Source organism: Trematomus bernacchii, unplaced genomic scaffold, assembly GCF_902827165.1.
Source record: "Trematomus bernacchii unplaced genomic scaffold, fTreBer1.1, whole genome shotgun sequence".
Lineage (NCBI taxonomy): Eukaryota > Metazoa > Chordata > Actinopteri > Perciformes > Nototheniidae > Trematomus > Trematomus bernacchii.
This window is the reverse complement of record NW_022987593.1, coordinates 19082621-19100654: the sequence shown is the minus strand read 5'-3', so window position 1 is coordinate 19100654 and position 18034 is coordinate 19082621. Positions and strand designations below refer to the sequence as shown.

The 18034-nt window shown below is 39.3% G+C and overlaps 1 protein-coding gene and 1 long non-coding RNA gene across 3 annotated transcripts; one reads left to right on the top strand and one right to left on the bottom strand.

Annotated features, from left to right (window-relative positions):
* The first annotated feature begins 3323 nt into the window (after positions 1–3323).
* LOC117482068 (nuclear factor 7, brain-like) lies at positions 3324–8190 on the top strand. Of its 2 annotated transcripts, XM_034130066.1 has the most exons (3): positions 3400–3489; positions 3540–3576; positions 5982–8190. In XM_034130066.1, exon 3 carries the CDS (start codon positions 5991–5993, stop codon positions 7188–7190), a length of 1200 nt encoding a protein of 399 aa, XP_033985957.1. In that variant the 5' UTR covers positions 3400–3489; positions 3540–3576; positions 5982–5990; the 3' UTR covers positions 7191–8190. The 2 variants fall into 2 exon arrangements, with proteins under 2 accessions (XP_033985956.1, XP_033985957.1); XM_034130065.1 differs by having other exon boundaries at positions 3324–3576.
* An 8603-nt stretch (positions 8191–16793) lies between these two features.
* LOC117482127 lies at positions 16794–17604 on the bottom strand. Its single transcript, XR_004555838.1, has 3 exons — positions 17575–17604; positions 17418–17497; positions 16794–16864 (listed from the first exon to the last, which is right to left on the bottom strand). It is a non-coding gene; the product is annotated as an uncharacterized LOC117482127 (long non-coding RNA).
* Between the last annotated feature and the right edge of the window lie 430 nt (positions 17605–18034).

Below are 18034 nucleotides of genomic sequence, written 5' to 3'. Positions count from 1 at the left end.
AGGCGGCAGACTCCCTGGTGGGAGCAGTGGTGTTCTTCACGTGTCCGTTTTGTGTGGTGTGCAGTGTCACGGGTGATTTAGTTTGGACCCCTTACTCCCTTTTTTGTTAACTGCCGCTGTGGTAAGTCCCAGCCCTGTCCTTTTCCCCAAAGTGTGGATTTTATTGAAATGTATTGTGTCTGGTGTTTTTAGATACTCTGTATTTTATAAATAAAGTAGCCTTTGATATTAACCCTTAAACTGTCTCTGGGCGAAACTCCCCCAGGTGGCGTTGTCAGCAACCGACCTCTTACACCTAGCCGCACCACCCCGCCACAACGCAGAGAAAACCGACACAGTTTCACAAAGTAACACAGGAAACACATAGACAGACACAGTAACACAGAAAGCACACAGACTGACACAGTAACACAGAAAGCACACAGACTGACACACACAGTAACACAGAAAGCACATAGACTGACACAGTAACACAGAAAGCACACAGACTGACACAGTAACACAGAAAGCACACAGACTGACACAGTAACACAGAAAGCACACAGACTGACACAGTAACACAGAAAGCACACAGACTGGTACACACAGTAACACAGGAAACACACAGACTGACACAGTAACACAGAAAGCACACACACTGACACACACAGTAACACAGGAAACACACAGACTGACACAGTAACACAGAAAGCACACAGACAGGTACACACAGCATCACACATACAGACACTCAGGTCACACAAAGCAGACAGCGAGGTAAATACATCCGTGTAAACTCATCACAGGAAGTGACAGTCCAATTTTGTACATCTGTTCAGAGTCCTTTAGAATCGATGGAATTAAGATAAGATAAGATAAGACTTAAATTGTTATGCCAGAGTTATAAAAATACAATAAACACAGCAGCATAATAGTAAAACTGTACACTAACAGTGCAGTAAAAAGAGCAATTAAATATCTACAGGAAACAGAGACGGTCACATAATTAATGTAAATATTAACAGTAAGCCATGGTATCTATCCAACTTTACCAAACCTCCATTCTTACAAAAAAAATGGTTACCTCGATCTGGACTTGATCATCATTTCTGAACTACAGCCCATCATTTGGATGTGGCTGAGAGGAAGAGCGGTTGTCTTTGAGTCAGAAGAAGCCAAGTTATCATGTTGATTTATCCTAGTGTGTATTGTGCTGCTTGTTAAATGTGTGCGTTATCTCACTGCTACAGTGGAGAAGAGCTTCAAATCAGAAACCTCAAACCTGTTAGAAATCCCCTCCATTACACTCCTGTTACTGAGTTTTAGGTAGAAGCAAAACCTTTAATAGCAACACCATTTTTGACGCTAATAATCATTTATATCTGGCTCTTGAGGTCTCTGAAGAGAAGTGTACTTCTTGCGCCAAATCCATCAATAAAAGTCAATCGTATACTGTGCAATTTTCCAAACTCACATTGGTTTCGCATACAGCATCTCTGTAAAGTATGTGTATTCAGCAGTATTCACTCTCTCCACTAAACGGCTCGTTGGAGCTCTTGCCCCCCCCTCCCTGTGAGCCTAGTGTGCTCCGATTGGTCAGCTCGGCCACTCTGTTCTGATTAGTCAACCACCAGAGAGGCTCCGCCCGCTTTTTTTCGGGGAACATCAGTCTTATAATGGCGTCGGTACAGCCGTATATTTTATACGCTAACTAACCACTATCTGTTGTTCATAGTATAGTATAGTAGCCTATAGCATATTACACTGAACAACTAGCAAACGTAGGTTAGCATATTAGCTGGCAAGCTAACTGTGTTGATTAGATAGATAGATTAGATAGATACACACTCCTACCACAACTACTACTAACGAATCTAAAACAACTAAGTTTCTCTAATATTTTTGTGATTTGCATTTGATTTCGTCCAGCCAGATCAGGAAACTCCTGGTGTATCTGGCGGACAACACACACACGGGATGACCCACTCTGATGCCTCGTCCTCAAAAGCCCCGGCAGCCGCTTACAAAGCTGCGATAGGCAAGATGCCGAAAACGCCTATAAGGGTAGGAATGGATGATATACAGTGTATATATGTATATTTACGCATGTTCATTTTGTACATTTCTAAAAATAAAGTTTGATGGAAATACTTATTAGGCCTATCCTTTCTTCCCTGAATTATTTGCTCCTATAACATATCATTCATATATAGCAAACCATGATTTGATTTCTCATCAAACAGTAGTAGTTCATTACAGGTAAAAATAACTTATTCTTCTATAACAACAGCCTCTCTGGTGGTTGACTAATCAGAACAGAGTGGCCGAGCTGACCAATCGGAGCACACTAGGCTCACAGGGAGGGGGGGGCAAGAGCTCCAACGAGCCGTTTAGTGGAGAGAGTGAATACTGCTGAATACACATACTTTACAGAGATACTGTATGCGAAACCAATGTGAGTTTGGAAAATTGCACAGTATAAATCCATTCCTGTATTTATCATGTATTAATGTGTTTATTTATGTTATACTTATGCCATGTTCTGTCCTCAATGCCTGTGTGCTCGTTGTGTGCATAAAGGTACAAATTCACTCTAAATCACATCACAACAAGACCTGTAGTTTGGCATTCATTGTTTTAAAAACACACTGGTGGTCCAGAGGATTATGCATTTGGGTTTTCATGCAGGTGTTCTAGGTTCAACACCCAGGAGAGGAATATCTTTAATCTTCTGATATGCTGATGTTAAATCTGGAGAAATGGTCTCCACCACTTTTTCTAACAAAGTGACACCCATGATTCAAGATTCAATTCAAGATTCAAAGGTTTTATTGTCATATGCACATAAGCTACAGTGTAGAGATGGCATGACATTCTTCTGACCTGAGCTCCTCCAACAATGCAACATATATAATAAAATACAAAAATTCAAAATAAAATAAAAAGTAGTGCAAAAAGTCTATACATGTCAATAGATTGTGGATAAAGCATGTTTTTTAAGAATGTCTGGTCTGGTGGAAAGACTTTATAAAAGTGTGAGAAACAGTAAAATCCAGAGGGAGGCAGTGACTGTGGAAGCAAACAGCCATAACACACCAAAGAAGAACAAGAGGAAGTGCATCTATTTTGAAAGGATTCCGTGTTTCCAGCGTGCATTGCGCTTACTCGCAAACATGGTGGATAAATGAATGGAAGAATCTTGAATCTCGGGTGGAAAGCTCAGTATATAGAGACCAGGTAGCAATTTCAACCTGTTACCACTAGAGGGTCCTGTTACAACAATACATCTCTGAAATGAGTGATACATGAGGTGTGGCTTTACAGGAAAGTGAAACTTAAGGTTTACTTCAGTGAGGCAGAGCAGAAACCATGGCGTCTGGTTCTTACTCCGAAGATTTGATTTGTCCTGCCTGTCACACTTTCTTCACAGATCCAGTGAATCTTCCCTGTGGACACGCTTTCTGCAGAGGATGTATTCCAGACGGTGTGAGTTCACCGCTCTATTGTCCACAGTGTGGGGAGGCTGGTCCTCCAGAGGGGGGATGTCTGCCCACCAGCCTCATATTGAAAAGCCTCTCTGAGAAGGCCAAGGCTGAGGTATGTTGCTGCTGCTCACTTACACTCACTTTTGGGTGTTCTAAACCCACAATAACTTTATAGGATGAAATATTAGTGTTATAATAGCACTATTATAGTGGTACTACTAATAATACTATTTTGCTACGTATTCTTCGTTCTTTCTTTGTATGCACCATTTATACAAAGGCAAATTCCTCGTATGAGTAAACCTACTTGGTAAAGAGCTATTCTGATATGTCAATTACATGGATCATAGTTTGAATCCTGCGAATATGTCAACTGCAGTCATTACAAATTAATGATTTGTTTGTGCATGCTAGGACAGCTCCCTACTGAAAAAAGTTTGCTCGTCTTTAAGAGATCAGCAGGTTAGTGTTCTTCCCCTGAGGCCTGTACGACGAAGCCAGTTCACCAGACCCTGGATATCTTTTAGTTATCCGGCTTAACCAACCCTAACAAAAAAAAGTCCTTTATCCTGTAATATGACTTCTAGCCTTGAACTCCCCGCACAGAGCTCTGATTGGTCAGCTGGCGGTGCTTTCACTGAGTTGATCTCTTATCTGCTCCGGGGCAGGTTGGGTGTCCAGCATAAGACTGATTCTATAATTTAGGGTGCATTTCACATCAACAAAACTGTACAAAGAAAGTGTTCTTTCTCAATAGAACAATCAGTGGTTCAAGTTAGTATATTCCTCAGTGTAACATATCCACTAGTTGCAAAGCTTAAACATTTTTATTTATTTTTTTATTTTAAGGGAAAGGATGTTTTCACTACTCAGTTTGTCAACTATGTTACGGACAAACTTGATGTCATTACAATCATTTGATTAAGTCCTGCACTTCAAGTAAAATCTAATTTGAAAGGCTCTTGAGTCTATTCTACCATATATCCAAAGATTTTTTAAAGTTTAAAAAATAATTGTATTAAAGTTTTGTTTTTTCATGTGATATGTTCAGCACTGTCATTAAGTTTAGGGATATTTTGTATTATAAAACTACCATACAGGTCATTTTGATAGTTTTAAGAGATGTCATGTAAAACTCCAACCTGTGTAGATATACATTATACTATAAAGGATATCAGAAGCACTATTTTAGATATTTTAAATTTGAAAAAATGAGGTGCAACATAGTTGACAATGAAAGTCAAACATTTGACGCAAATAACATAGCTGACTGGACACATTATTAACCATCAGCACTATGTTCATTTCAAGGCAGAAGTGCAAAATTCCATTGATAATGATGTGTCATGATGTCTACATGTCATACAAATTGTCAACTAGGTTACCTGTCAACTAAGTTACTACAGTTATTACAGTACTCAGTACTGGGTAACTTAGTTGACAGGTAACCTAGTTGACAATTTCCCTATTTTGACCCATCATTTCAATGGTAGGCCTTGCCTGGATGATCACATGTCATTTTCTTGAACAGGTTAACATCACATTTGAACATATAATTGAATTAAAATCATTAAACAATTGTAAACCATAACAATGTACGTAACATTGTTGATGGTCAATTAATATACTCATTGACAATGTGCTATTATACATAAAATATTGTAAAAAAATAGAGGACAATCACCACAGTGTGTTCAAAATGTCTGCCAAAGAGGAACATGGCATCATGTGATGACATGGTATTGGGACAAACCATTTTTGAGTTAAAGGGGGGAGTTCTGTTAGTAACATAGTTGACAGAACTTTTGCGGACATTCATATATTAAGATATTTAAATTATTTAGTATTTAGACTTTTGAAATAAATGAATAATTTTTTTAATTAATTTTTTTAATGGTTTTTATTCATTATTTTGAAACCAAGACACCCTCAACTGAAAAACGGACATAGCAAACACTGACAATTTAAGAACATCATGACACATTTCAAGCTAAATAAAGCATAGGATGCACATAATGTTTGTGTGATATTATAACATGCTTTCCAATAATAGGCAAAATATGATATTTTTGAAGAAAATAGTTAGAATAATTATAATTATCATCAATGGACATCAATGGACATGGAATGTACCCTAAATTGTAGAATCATTCATAAGTTACCATGGTGATGTACCCCGGTAAGAAGTGAACCAGGGTCTTAAAACTCAAACCTAACCCTGAAGTTACCCCGCTAACCCAACATCCTGCTTCGTAGTACAGGCCTCTGCTCTCAAATGTAAAACGACAGTGATGAATGATGCAACATTCAGTCAGGATGAAGCAACTTTCAGACTGCACACAACGTGCACACTAAACAAGATACAAGACTGGTACAAAGGTGGTGCAATAAACAGAACTATTCAAGATTTATAAAATATATTGTTCAAGCTGGTCAGGGAGATGCAGGTCATTAGCATATGTTTCATTACAACCCTTGTACCAACCTGCATTTATTAAAGAACTCTTTTTTTCACAGGCGGCTGAGATGTGCCCAGAGCATGAAGAAAAGCTGAAACTGTTCTGCGTCACAGATCAGCAGTTAGCTTGTATCATATGCCGAGATGGGGAGAAGCACGAAGGACACAAGTTCAAACCAATCAAAGAAGCCGTTGCATCTCTCAGGCAGGAGTTGGAGAAGGGAATGGAGACGTTCAGTGGTGATATTCTTGCTACAGAGAGCTTAGCCAAAAGTCAGAGAGAAGAATTAACAAAAACCAAGGCAAAGTCTCAGCAGCTGACAACCCAAATCCAAAGAGAGTTTAAGGAAATGCACGACTTTCTGAGAAAGAGGGAAAAGGAGATAAAGAAAGAGTTGAAATACAAAGAGGAAGATGCTGTTGAGAAAATGAGCAAGAACCTAAATGCTATAGAAAAAGCTCTTTCTGACAGCAGAGAGCTGGAGCAAAAGCTAAAGTCTGTTCTGAAAACTGGAGATGCAGGAAGTCTCTTAAAGAGCTGGTCTGAGGGCAACAGCAAGATGACTCCAGAGGACGCTCTCAGGCCCAGAGCAAAAGATCTGCAAGTGGTGAATGACTCACTGTGTTTTGATCCCTATGAAAGCCACCTGCAGTTCTTTATGTGGAAAGAGATGCTTCAGGTGATCAAGCCGCGGGAAGAGCTGCTCTCTCTGCAAAGCAACAGTTCAGATATAACTCTATCTGATGACGGACAGAGTTTGTTTCCCCAAAGCAAGCAGGCAGCAGTATATTGTTCCAGTTGTAATGTTAATTATGACCGCCCCCACAATTGTCAGTCGAGGCAGATGCGCATGCATAATTTCCAGTTGACCCCAACAGCTACTACTATTCCTTCTTCTGATGGAGAACTTGTCATCCATACAAATCCTCAGTTCACTCCAGGGCAGCATTACTGGGAAATAGATGTAGGACATAGGGTATTTTGGAAACTTGGAATTAAGGATCATTTCCTGAAATATGAATGTCAAAAATATGTTACCTGTAGTAACAACCAAACCACGGTACTCGAATTTGCAGACGGACCTCGAAGGATTGGTATTTACCTAAACTGCACATCCAAGATGCTCTCCTTCTATAATGCAGACGGCATGGCGCTTATTCACACCATGAGCTTGGGCTCAATCTCCATGCCACTGTCAGCATATGTTGCCATTTACATCAGGTCCCAAGCACCAGATCATAACCCCCTGACAGTCTGCCGGTACTGATCAATATTAAAACAAGCACATATCCCAGGAGACACATTACAAAAAGTTACTTTAAAATATAAAAACGTGTTATTTTGGGGATGTGTCAGTAACTCATATTTAGTAAAGATAAGATCAAATAACATATACTTTATTAATCAAAGCAATTGGAAGATGTTTTCGTTGCAGCAGCATGTAAATCAATTATTGCACATAATTAGATTACACATCTTTTTTTCTGGTAGTCTGATATATATATGTAGACAGAAAAAAACCCACATGAAGCACGACAAATTAAGCACATCACGTGGATTCATATTTCCGTTAGCAGCACACTGACTTTGGTTTAGCAACTGCATAGACTGCTGTATACAATACTTATCCTGCCTGTTTATATGGAGGCACTCTTAATCGACTATTGGAGGGCAACACTTTGTATTTCTTTTATTTTTCTTTCTTTTAAACATTTTTTAAAATGTTTTCTCAAGATAATTGATGTTCATATTGTGTTCACTATTTGCCATCTGACTTTGAACTTTAGGACTTTATTATTTTATTCAGAGAGTTTTACGTGAGCGAATCAAAGAGGTTTTCAAGGTTTCAGGCAATTCAGTTTTCATTTTGAAATCTTTATTTGAATATGTTATTGTTAATACTACTGTTTTGTTGATGTTCTATGGATGCTAACAAGGGTTTAACAGGGACTAATATAGCATTCCTACTTTTTGGAGCGTGATTTATATAACATGATCCTTCCAAGATCTGTACGATTTATTTAAATATTGTTTTCAGATTTTAATCCCCCTTCCTCAGTTAATTGTATAATGTGATGACTTAATACTTTTCTGAAAGATTATTGATCAGCATTTTTTATTTGAGTTATACTACTTCCATGTATTTGTTGCTCTGGTTGTGTTCTACTATCTATGTATACATTGTTATTTCTTGATTATTGATATTGAATTGAGTCGGGCTTGGATGTATCTATGATCCGGTGGTTAATAAATTCCTGAAGATAATATACTTGTGATCATGTCAAAGTTATTTACTGAAGAGATTAATGATTTGATACAAATGTAAATCCAGACTTTCATTTCATTTTGTAAGAGCTTCATTTTGTATTGCAAATTGAAACAGCACCTATACCCTCCCTCGGCTGTCCAGAACCAGGAGGGGAATAAAAGAGAAAGGAAATCAGGAACTATGAAAACCAAGACCACACCGGGGGAATATTGATGATGAACCGATCGATAACAGTAGGGAAGACATAAGTACATAATCCAAAGACTAATAACAAAGACTAGACACAGCTGGAGAAGGCAGGTGAATCAAGGTGAACACAATCAGACAATCACACAGGTGGAAAGAAACCAGGGCAAACAATTACTAAGGCAGGAAGTAAAACAAGACAAGAAATAAAGAGAAAAGGAAATGAACGTTTTCATGAAAAGTTTAAAACTAAAACCAAGATAATTACACGGTATTATCTTTCCTGTCAGAATTTGCCCAGTTGACATTAAAGGTCACCTATTATGCAAAATGCACTTTTTGATGTCTTTTATACATAAATATGTGTCCCCGTTTTAAGGAGACTCACAAAATGTCAAAAAATACAACAACAAAAAGCACTGCATAAGCAAACGGCTGCAAATACAACTTACTGCAAGAAGTGCACAACACAAAACACTAAAAAGTGATTCAATCAAATAGTAATTAAATACCATAATGAAGCCAAATACGATATGTCACAGCTTTCTACTTTTGAATGCTTTAACATTCAAATATTTAAGAGGGAGGTATAATTTACATAAGAGTCATAACATTTGGCTCTACTCTTTTCTAGAGTAGAGCTATTCTACTTTGTACCACTATATATGAAATGTAGGTCTACTATATAGGCCTATTCTATAATATTTGGTCCATGCAAGGATAACAAATATGAAGAACAATCCTATATGAATGTTTCTTGATTTTCTGAGTTCACAAAGAGGTCACAAAGATTCTCAACAATTAAGATTTTAGGATGTTTTAAAAAAATGAAATAACTACCAAGATTCAATAATCAGGAACTACACCAAACTCTGTAAGATGTAAACATTATTTATGAACGGTGAGCTAAGAAGTGTTTAAATTCCAGCAGATGGAGCCATCAGCCTTTCAATGGTCTGAAGGTTGGGTATCTGGCACTTCATCAGCAACATGTGGCTCATTGTGAGTCGGATTCAAAGCAGATGAATGTCTTAAATGTTATTTCAAATTGTATTTTGTTGCGTTTGTTGGGATTTTATTAAAGATTTTCCAAGACAGACAAACATAAAAGAAACACAATATGACGAAACCAGGAAATAGCTATTGCAAAGACATGACACAAATGGTCAAAATGTCTAGAAAGCATTATAATCTGTTATTAGATACCAGAAAATATTCTGAAAACAGATTGACAGTAAGTGGTAGATAACTGAGGCTTCATGATGCATATCTAGTGGCCTCGAAAGACTTGAGCTGATGTTGATCTGATGTAGCCGATGGCTACCGATCTTTCAGGCTTCCATCGACACGCACACCATCCCTCTGTCATGTATGACCATTCCCTTTGAGACCCACTGAGATAACTTAGACTACATTTTACAATCTAATCCCTCAGAGAGTCCTTTAGCTCACTGAGCTGATGTTATCTCAGCCTCTCAGTCCGACAGGAGAGAGCTCTCCCTCTCCTTATCGTTGAAAACAGCTTTCTAATCTCCGTTAGCTCCGAGCTAGCACCAGATGCTAACAACAACCCCCGTAACTCTCTCTGTCTCTCTGTCTCTCTCTGTCTGTCTATCTCTCTCTCTGTCACTGTCACTGTCTCTCTATCTCTCTCTATCTCTCTCTCTCTCTCTCTCTCTCTCTCTCTCTCTCTCTCTCTCTCTCTCTCTCTCTCTCTCTCTCTCTCTCTCCTCTCTCTCTCTCTCTCTCTCTCTCTCTCTCTCTCTCTCTCACAAAATGCGCTCGTGCCACACACACACAGACGCTCCTCCGTGACGATGACCGCTTGCTTAAAAAAATAAATAAACACATTTGAAAAGTGGGGGGGACACAAACGGGATTTTGAAAAGTGGGGGGGACATGTCCCCCCTGTCCCCAGTGGAAATTACGCCAATGGGTGTATGAATAGAGGAGTGAAGGAAAAGCACAAATTAACTAATGAAAGGTAAAGGGATGAAAGGATGAATGGTTATGGGGTGGAAGGATTGAGGGATAAAGGGTCGGGTGATGGAAGAGAAAGGGAGGGTGGTTTGTAAAATATGACTATCAGCATTTTTCCAAAGGCATATCATTTAAATTGATTCTCAGATAAAAACTCTGTCTGTGGATCTTCATATCAGATCATTATGAACACTGTGGCTCCTTTCCTTCCTATCGTGACACATCACCACATAGGGACAATATGGGAGATATACAAAAGCAACATTTATTAGATTAGTTTTTGTATTGCTAGCTAATAATTAACCATGATATACCGCTAATTAATGAAAAGTGAAACACTCGTCCGATGGTCCTTCACTTGTTGTAGAGCTGGCTGTTGATTTATTCTGATTTGAATCTTACACAGTAATATCTAACAAGGTCTTCTAGTGAGCTTATGTTTCATTTTGTGAAAATCTAAACTGTACATGGAGTGAAATGTGATGTTTTTAGGCTCTCTCTGTTTTAAATAGACTTAATTGTCTCTGTCAGCAGGATAGTTATTAACCAAGACACTGATGAGGATTTTTCAAAGTTATTTATTATGTGGAATTAAAAAAAAACTATTTGACTAGACTTTTGTAATATCAACAACTCTGCATATAACAAATAAGCATGTACACATAGTTGAAGCAGTAATATAGAGCAGTGGTTCTCAACTGGTCAGGCCTCGGGACCCACTTTTTCCTTTGTCAATAAATCGCGACCCGAAATTTTTAACCACTCAAATCTATTCAACAAAAAATCGTGCTGTAATATATACGCTTTTCAGCATACAATATCGAAAAAACATCAGCAAATATGTTTTATTGAGAAGATGATCACTAATGGCGCAGTTCCACTACAGCGCGGAGCTCGCTTTAAGCGTGCCGTGTCGTGCCGAGCCCGTTTTTGGTTGCGCTTCCACTAGGCCTAGTTCCGGCCCGGCCCGGCCCGGGGCCACTTTTTCACGTCTTTTCTGGCCCGAGAAAATTGTGGTTCTATCGAGGCCAACAAACAGGGCTGAGTCGGGCTGAGTATGCTAAACTAGAGAGAGGAGCGCTGGCAAGGGGCTACAACTACACCAAGATGGACATATTTGACCGTGATTTAATTGTAATACACGTTTCAAAATGATGCCGAAGTAACAACATACTGATACCGGTTAGTAAAAACCATGAATTAATGCTTTGTCAAGTCTGCAGACAGACGGCAGGCGAAAAACCTTTTAAAATGCGTGTTTTCTAAATGGAGATTGGCTAAGCTAACGCAGTATATGCTCCGACCGTCCACACTCACAACAACGGCCTATACAGACATAAATAAAGCAGCGACTGTATTCACCATGACACAGGCAGTCTGTGGTGTGTACTTGTTTAACTTTTGTCGAGTTTCTGAACATATATAAGGAGCTGTGAGCTCTGAGTGCTAACAGCTAACAGCTGTGTTGTGTTTTTGGAGTTCTCTGAAGATGACGTCACGGCTCCGCCTACACTGCTTTACTATAGTAACTACCCCAGTTCCTAAACTGTAATGGAAGCGCAGCATGAAGTGAGTCGGCCCTGTTAAGGCCAAGCCGTACCGAGCCGTACCGAGCGTGGCCGAGGCCGACCGTGTAGTGGAACTGCGGCATTAGTGACAGAAGTTTTCAAAAGCGTTTATGGTCCACGGTACTTCCAGTCCAACGCGTAATTCATGCACAGCGTTAGAAAAGCGGGCCTTCAAAATAAAAGTTAGACTTTTTTCCAAAAAAAAAAGAAAACCCACTCTAAACAGGTCCGCGACCCACCCCTGTTATAGAGCACCTGACCATAAGCTGGTCTTAACGATAAATCATGTTTGACACCTCGACATGATTCACTTCAAGCTGCCAGCAGCTCATTCTTCTAAACCTACAAGCTGCTGCTACTGAAAACTGACTATAAAAGCTTTAAGAGTTGAACGTGAATATATCCACTTCGCACACATCCTGCACAGCCTCGCTCTCCACAGGGACATTTCAACGTCCTTCTTCTTTGTTTCCATCAGGTGAGCGTCTGAAGAAAATCACAGAAACTGTGTGTAAAGTTACAGCTGGAACTGTGACTCTAAATGTGGAGTGGGCCTGTTTGATCTGATGCAGGAGGCTCTAACCTGACTGGACTTCACACCAGGTCTTCCTGCTCCTCTGTGTCTTCTGTCTGTGCTGCAGTGTCTGAGTCATTCTCATACTCAGGAATAGAGTCCAACTGATAAAGAGAGAGAAGACACAATTAGACCCTCATTCATGAAACCTGCATATACTTTAAGATTTTATAAAACATTTTTCATATTTTAAAGTTGATGCTAATTATTTCTTGGCTAAATTCATTTCTGGTTTCAACTCAGGAAGTTGTCTTTAATCACAAGTTCTCTTCACATTGCATTTATGAGCCACAGTATAGCTTTGACGAAGGGGAAATGTTGTCAATAGGTCCGCTCTCTCTCACCTCTATCTCTTCAGGTTCATGAGCTTCAGTGGTGGAGCGCAGAGCTTTCTTCTTCCTGGATTAAGGGGAACAACAAATACAGATTTTATTTCATAACAGTGAACTAAAACACGTAAGAAGGATGTTTAAACTGATGAATTTCTATTGTTGTACCTCATCCACAGACTCAGGAGAAACACAGGAATCAGAATCAAGACCCCCAGAGTCGTCCTGATGATATTCACTATCATTGTTGAACTCCCTAGAAACATGAATACATATGTGATACTTCTAACTACTAGATTGATGAATCACATTGTCAGTGTCATCCACCTCTGACACCATGGAGGATCCTCCCTGAACACTGACATTTTGAATATGCTCGGGTTGTTTCATATTACAATGTGAATCAGTTCTGTTGAATATAGAGAACTTACCTGTTCCAACACTCAGATGAAAGGTGGAGTTACTACGTCCTAACTCGTTCTGGGCTCCACAGGAATAATTCCCACTGTGATCAGCTCTGAAGTCAGTGATGGTGAAGATCTGTCCTGAAGCTTTTGGAGAGTCTTCATCCTCCTTGTACCAGGTGTAGTTAGCTGCTGGGTTAGCATCACTGCTACAGGTCAGAGTCACTGAACTGCCCTCCTCTATCTCAGCAGAGGGACTCACTGACACAGAGGGGAGCTTTGGAGCATCTGGTAGAAATAAAATAAATCAACAAAGATTTGTAAAAATACACTATGTTGAATTGAAATGAAAAATAGTTATCTGTGTGAACATCTGACTTTCGAAGTGTTTTTTGACAGGTATAGAGCTAAAGACAACAATTATGTTGTATACATATTTCGTTTTGTGTTAATATTTTATTTTCTGTATTACTGCTGGCTTGAATACCCTGAACATACGTGCATTATGTGGGAGCCAATTGTAGATACAACTTAATTTTCATCCTCTACTGTAGCTGCTCTCCATCTCATTGACCTACAGCAGCAGACTGTGAACAAAGTAGTCATTGGGTGCATGATGCTTTTTAAATCATCTGGGTTTTACTCACATTTCACATCAATAGAGATGGATTCAGATCTTGTACTCCCCAGCTTATTCTCAGCTCTACAGTAATACTGTCCAGAGTCAGAGGACTGGATGGAGCTGAGGACGAGACGTGGTCCTTCATTGACAGAAGAAAGGTCTGCATTTCCATCCTTCGTGTACCAGGTGTAGTTAGCTGCTGGGTTAGCATCACTGCTACAGGTCAGAGTCACTGAACTGCCCTCCTCTATCTCACCAGAGGGACTCACTGACACAGAGGGAGGCTTTGGAGCATCTGTGGGAGATTAGTTTGCACGATTAATGAAAAGATTGCACCCAGCTCATCAGGAAAACATCTCCCCATCAAGGGTCTCAAAATTAGCAGAATGTGAAATTGAAGTAAGTGAGAACCCTGAAAGACTCTTTTCAAGTGATTAAAACATGACAATTATTGATAAACTGTATTCCCTCACATTTCACATCAACAGAGTTCATTTCAGATGTCCGTTTCCCCAGCTCGTTCTCAGCTGTACAGAAATACTGTCCGGAGTCAGAAACATGGATGGAGCTGAAGAAAAGCTTTGGTTCTGTAGTGAGAGGAGGAAGTTTCTGATTTCCATCCTCCTTGTACCAGGTGTAGTTAGCTGCTGGATTAGCATCACTGCTACAGGTCAGAGTCACTGAACTGCCCTCCTCTATCTCAGCAGAGGGACTCAATGACACAGAGGGGAGCTTTGGACCATCTGGAGGAAATACCATAAATCAACAAAAGTGGGTAAAAATACACTATGTTGAATTGTGTATTGAAATGATAGTTATCTCTGTGGGAATCTGGAATTTCGAGTTTTTTTTTCACAGATATAAAAAAACATTATGTTGTGTATATACAGTATATCGTTTTCTGTATTACTGATGGCAGGAATACCCTGAACATACGTGCATATGTGGGAGCCAATTGTAGGTAAAACTTCATTGTCATCATCTACTGTAGCTGCTCTCCATCTCATTGACCTACAGCAGCAGACTGTGAACAAAGTTGTCATTGGGTGCATGATGCTTTTTAAATCATCTGGGTTTTACTCACATTTCACATCAATAGAGATGGATTCAGATCTTCTACTCCCCAGCTTATTCTCAGCTCTACAGTAATACTGTCCAGAGTCAGAGGACTGGATGGAGCTGAGGACAAGACGTGGTCCTTCATTGACAGAAGAAAGGTGTGCATTTCCATCCTTCGTGTACCAGGTGTAGTTAGCTGCTGGGTTAGCATCAGTGCTACAGGTCAGAGTCACTGAACTGCCCTCCTCTATCTCAGCAGAGGGACTCACTGACGCAGAGGGGAGCTTTGGAGCAACTGGAGGAGATTAGTTTGCACGATTAATGAAAAGATTGCACCCAGCTCATCAGGAAAACATCTCTCCATCAAGGTTCTCAAAATTAGCAGAATGTGAAATTGAAGTAAGTGAGAACCCTGAAAGACCCTTTTCAAGTGATTAAAACATGACAATTATTGATACACTGTATTTCCTCACATTTCACATCAACAGAGTTCATGTCAGATGTCCGTTTCCCCAGCTCGTTCTCAGCTGTACAGAAATACTGTCCAGAGTCAGAAACATGGATGGAGCTGAAGAAAAGCTTTGGTTCTGTAGTGAGAGGAGGAAGTTTCTGATTTCCATCCTTCTTGTGCCAGATGTAGTTAGCTGCTGGGTTAGCATCACTGCTACAGGTCAGAGTCACTGAACTGCCCTCCTCTATCTCAGCAGAGGGACTCACTGACACAGAGGGAAGCTTTGGAGCATCTGGAGGAGAAGTGTTTAAAGTTATCAGCATGGAAGGCTAGAAATAATGGCAACTTGCAAATTGTTTTTCACAAACACAATGCAAAACATGTTAAAGCTTGGAGCATCTGGAGGAGATAACATGAACACATTTCAGATTTAATTCCACGGTGAAAGATATTTTAATGAGCAATAGTTTAATAAAACACAGAGTGGGTGGTTAACTTGATTCCATCCTTTATCAGAAATCTAAACACTTTGAGGGAACGTGTTAACCTTTATATCATGGAAGAAGTTTCCTTCATAATTCTCCTTTATTCTTCTTTCTAGTATCATCCCTCGTAGCAAGAGTATTTTACCTTTTTTTAAATCAAACAGAAAACCTAGAGCCCTGGTTCAGTGTCTTTGGACACTGCCATGTTTGCTGGCGACCTCTGGTGGGTGAATAGATAAATGATTGCAATGATGATATATGTTATATTGTATGTTTATGTTATTATGTTAGTGGAAGACTTTGAGTAAACTCACACACTGAAGGAGAGGGGAAGTCCTCATATCCCTTCAAAGCACAGGAATAACTGTCTGCTGACTCATATCTGAAGTCTGCATAAGAAGATGTATTTTCCTTGACTTCCTGTCCATTCTTAAACCAGATGTAAGAAGTGTTACCAGGTAGACAACTGCTGAGACACTGAAGGAGAGTAGACGATTTTGATCTGTTCACCTGCACCTGGAGATCTGAATAAAGCTAGAATTAACAAAACTGTCATTATATTCATACATAAATATAAATAAAAACATTCACACTATTTTGCAAGAAGTTGAAATTAAGAAATTAATTGTTATAACTCAGTTATTGTTATAAACCCAGTGTAAATGTTACCTGTAACAGACAGAGTGGTTCCAGGAACACCCAAGTGGGTATATTGCCTTGTTTCGATGCTGAACCAGTAAACAACTGAGTCGCTCTCTCTCAGGTTTCTGATTCTCAGAGTGCAGATGTTGTTTTCACAGAGATCCTCTACACGACCTGCATACTCTGAGTCTGTTTTCAGATCTACAGGTTTAAGATCTTTCCATGTAGTGAACCAGCATGTTTTCTCCACTGTGTTAACACGACCATTTGATGTAGATGGGTATGTGAAGCTGCATCTTATCTCCACTGTTGATCCTTTCACTGCACAGATCTTAGTAGAAGAGTAAGTCACTCCATACTGACCCTGAACCACTGTAACACAGAGCACACCACAATCAAAGTTAATCTATAAATTGTTGAGAAATTGCCTGATCAGTACTTTCAACAAAGAATGTAAAAATAAACATTTTACAAACGTTACTGGGATAGAGCAGAAAAACACATGTGAATTCCTTCTTAGGCACTTTAAAACCAATGATACTCTTTGACTTTGTTGTTTCTTAATCAAACCAGGCAGAACAGAAGTCTACACAAAAAGGGTATGTTCAGTTTGACACAAGATTGGAAAATGCCTTCATATAAATGAACAGTGAATGATTAGCGATCATATTAATTAGAATAGTGTGAGATTCTCTGAACAGTTTCCTCTCTGTTCGCTCTGTGGTCAGGTTGCTGCTGAGGTAAGTGTGACAAATAACAATGAATGCAGAACACTGAGGTGTGAGCAGCTTCTGTCTGATATACAGATAATAAAAAGAAGAACACTGCTCACTTATTCCCACATGTGACCTGATTTGAACAAGTCCCACATTTTCCCAGAATCCCCTCTGTTCATGTGATGAATGTAAGTGTAGATGTACAGTACCTGATACAGAGAGCAGGAAGACAACTAATCCACTCGCTGCTGCAGTTAGACTCATAGCTGCTCCTCTCCTCTCTGTGAGACTATAAAACATGTCAGATTAAATAATGTTCACAGGAGGTATACAGAATCATTACATCAAGAAACTGTTTCTACTCACAGTGAAGGAGGAACGATGTGTTCAAAGATAACTTTCCTCTGTCACCAATGAGTAGAAGACGGATATCAGGCTGTTAAGAGACTAGATTTCCTTCCTCTTTAGATTATTAATATGCATGATGAGCCAAATGCCAGTAACAGCCATTACACAATAAAGTAATGTTTTTTAACTAAATATAAACTTTTCTGAAATAAAATAAACTATGGTTAAAGACCCGTTTTGCTGCTTCTATACTACTGACTGCTGCTTATATACTACTGACTGCTTATATACTACTGACTGCTTATATACTACTGACTGCTTATATACTAGTAACTGCTTATATACTACTGACTGCTTATATACTGCTGACTGCTTATATACTACTGACTGCTGCTTATATACTACTGACTGCTTATATACTGCTGACTGCTTATATACTACTGACTGCTTATATACTACTGACTCAGGGAGGTGGATG

Excerpts from the sequence above, each read along its gene's own strand:
- LOC117482068 (XM_034130065.1), top strand. The coding sequence starts at position 3,349 with ATGGCGTCTGGTTCTTACTCCGAAGATTTGATTTGTCCTGCCTGTCAC. Across the intron at positions 3,577-5,981 it reads CTGAGAAGGCCAAGGCTGAG|GCGGCTGAGATGTGCCCAGA; the intron begins GTATGTTGCTGC and ends TTTTTTTCACAG.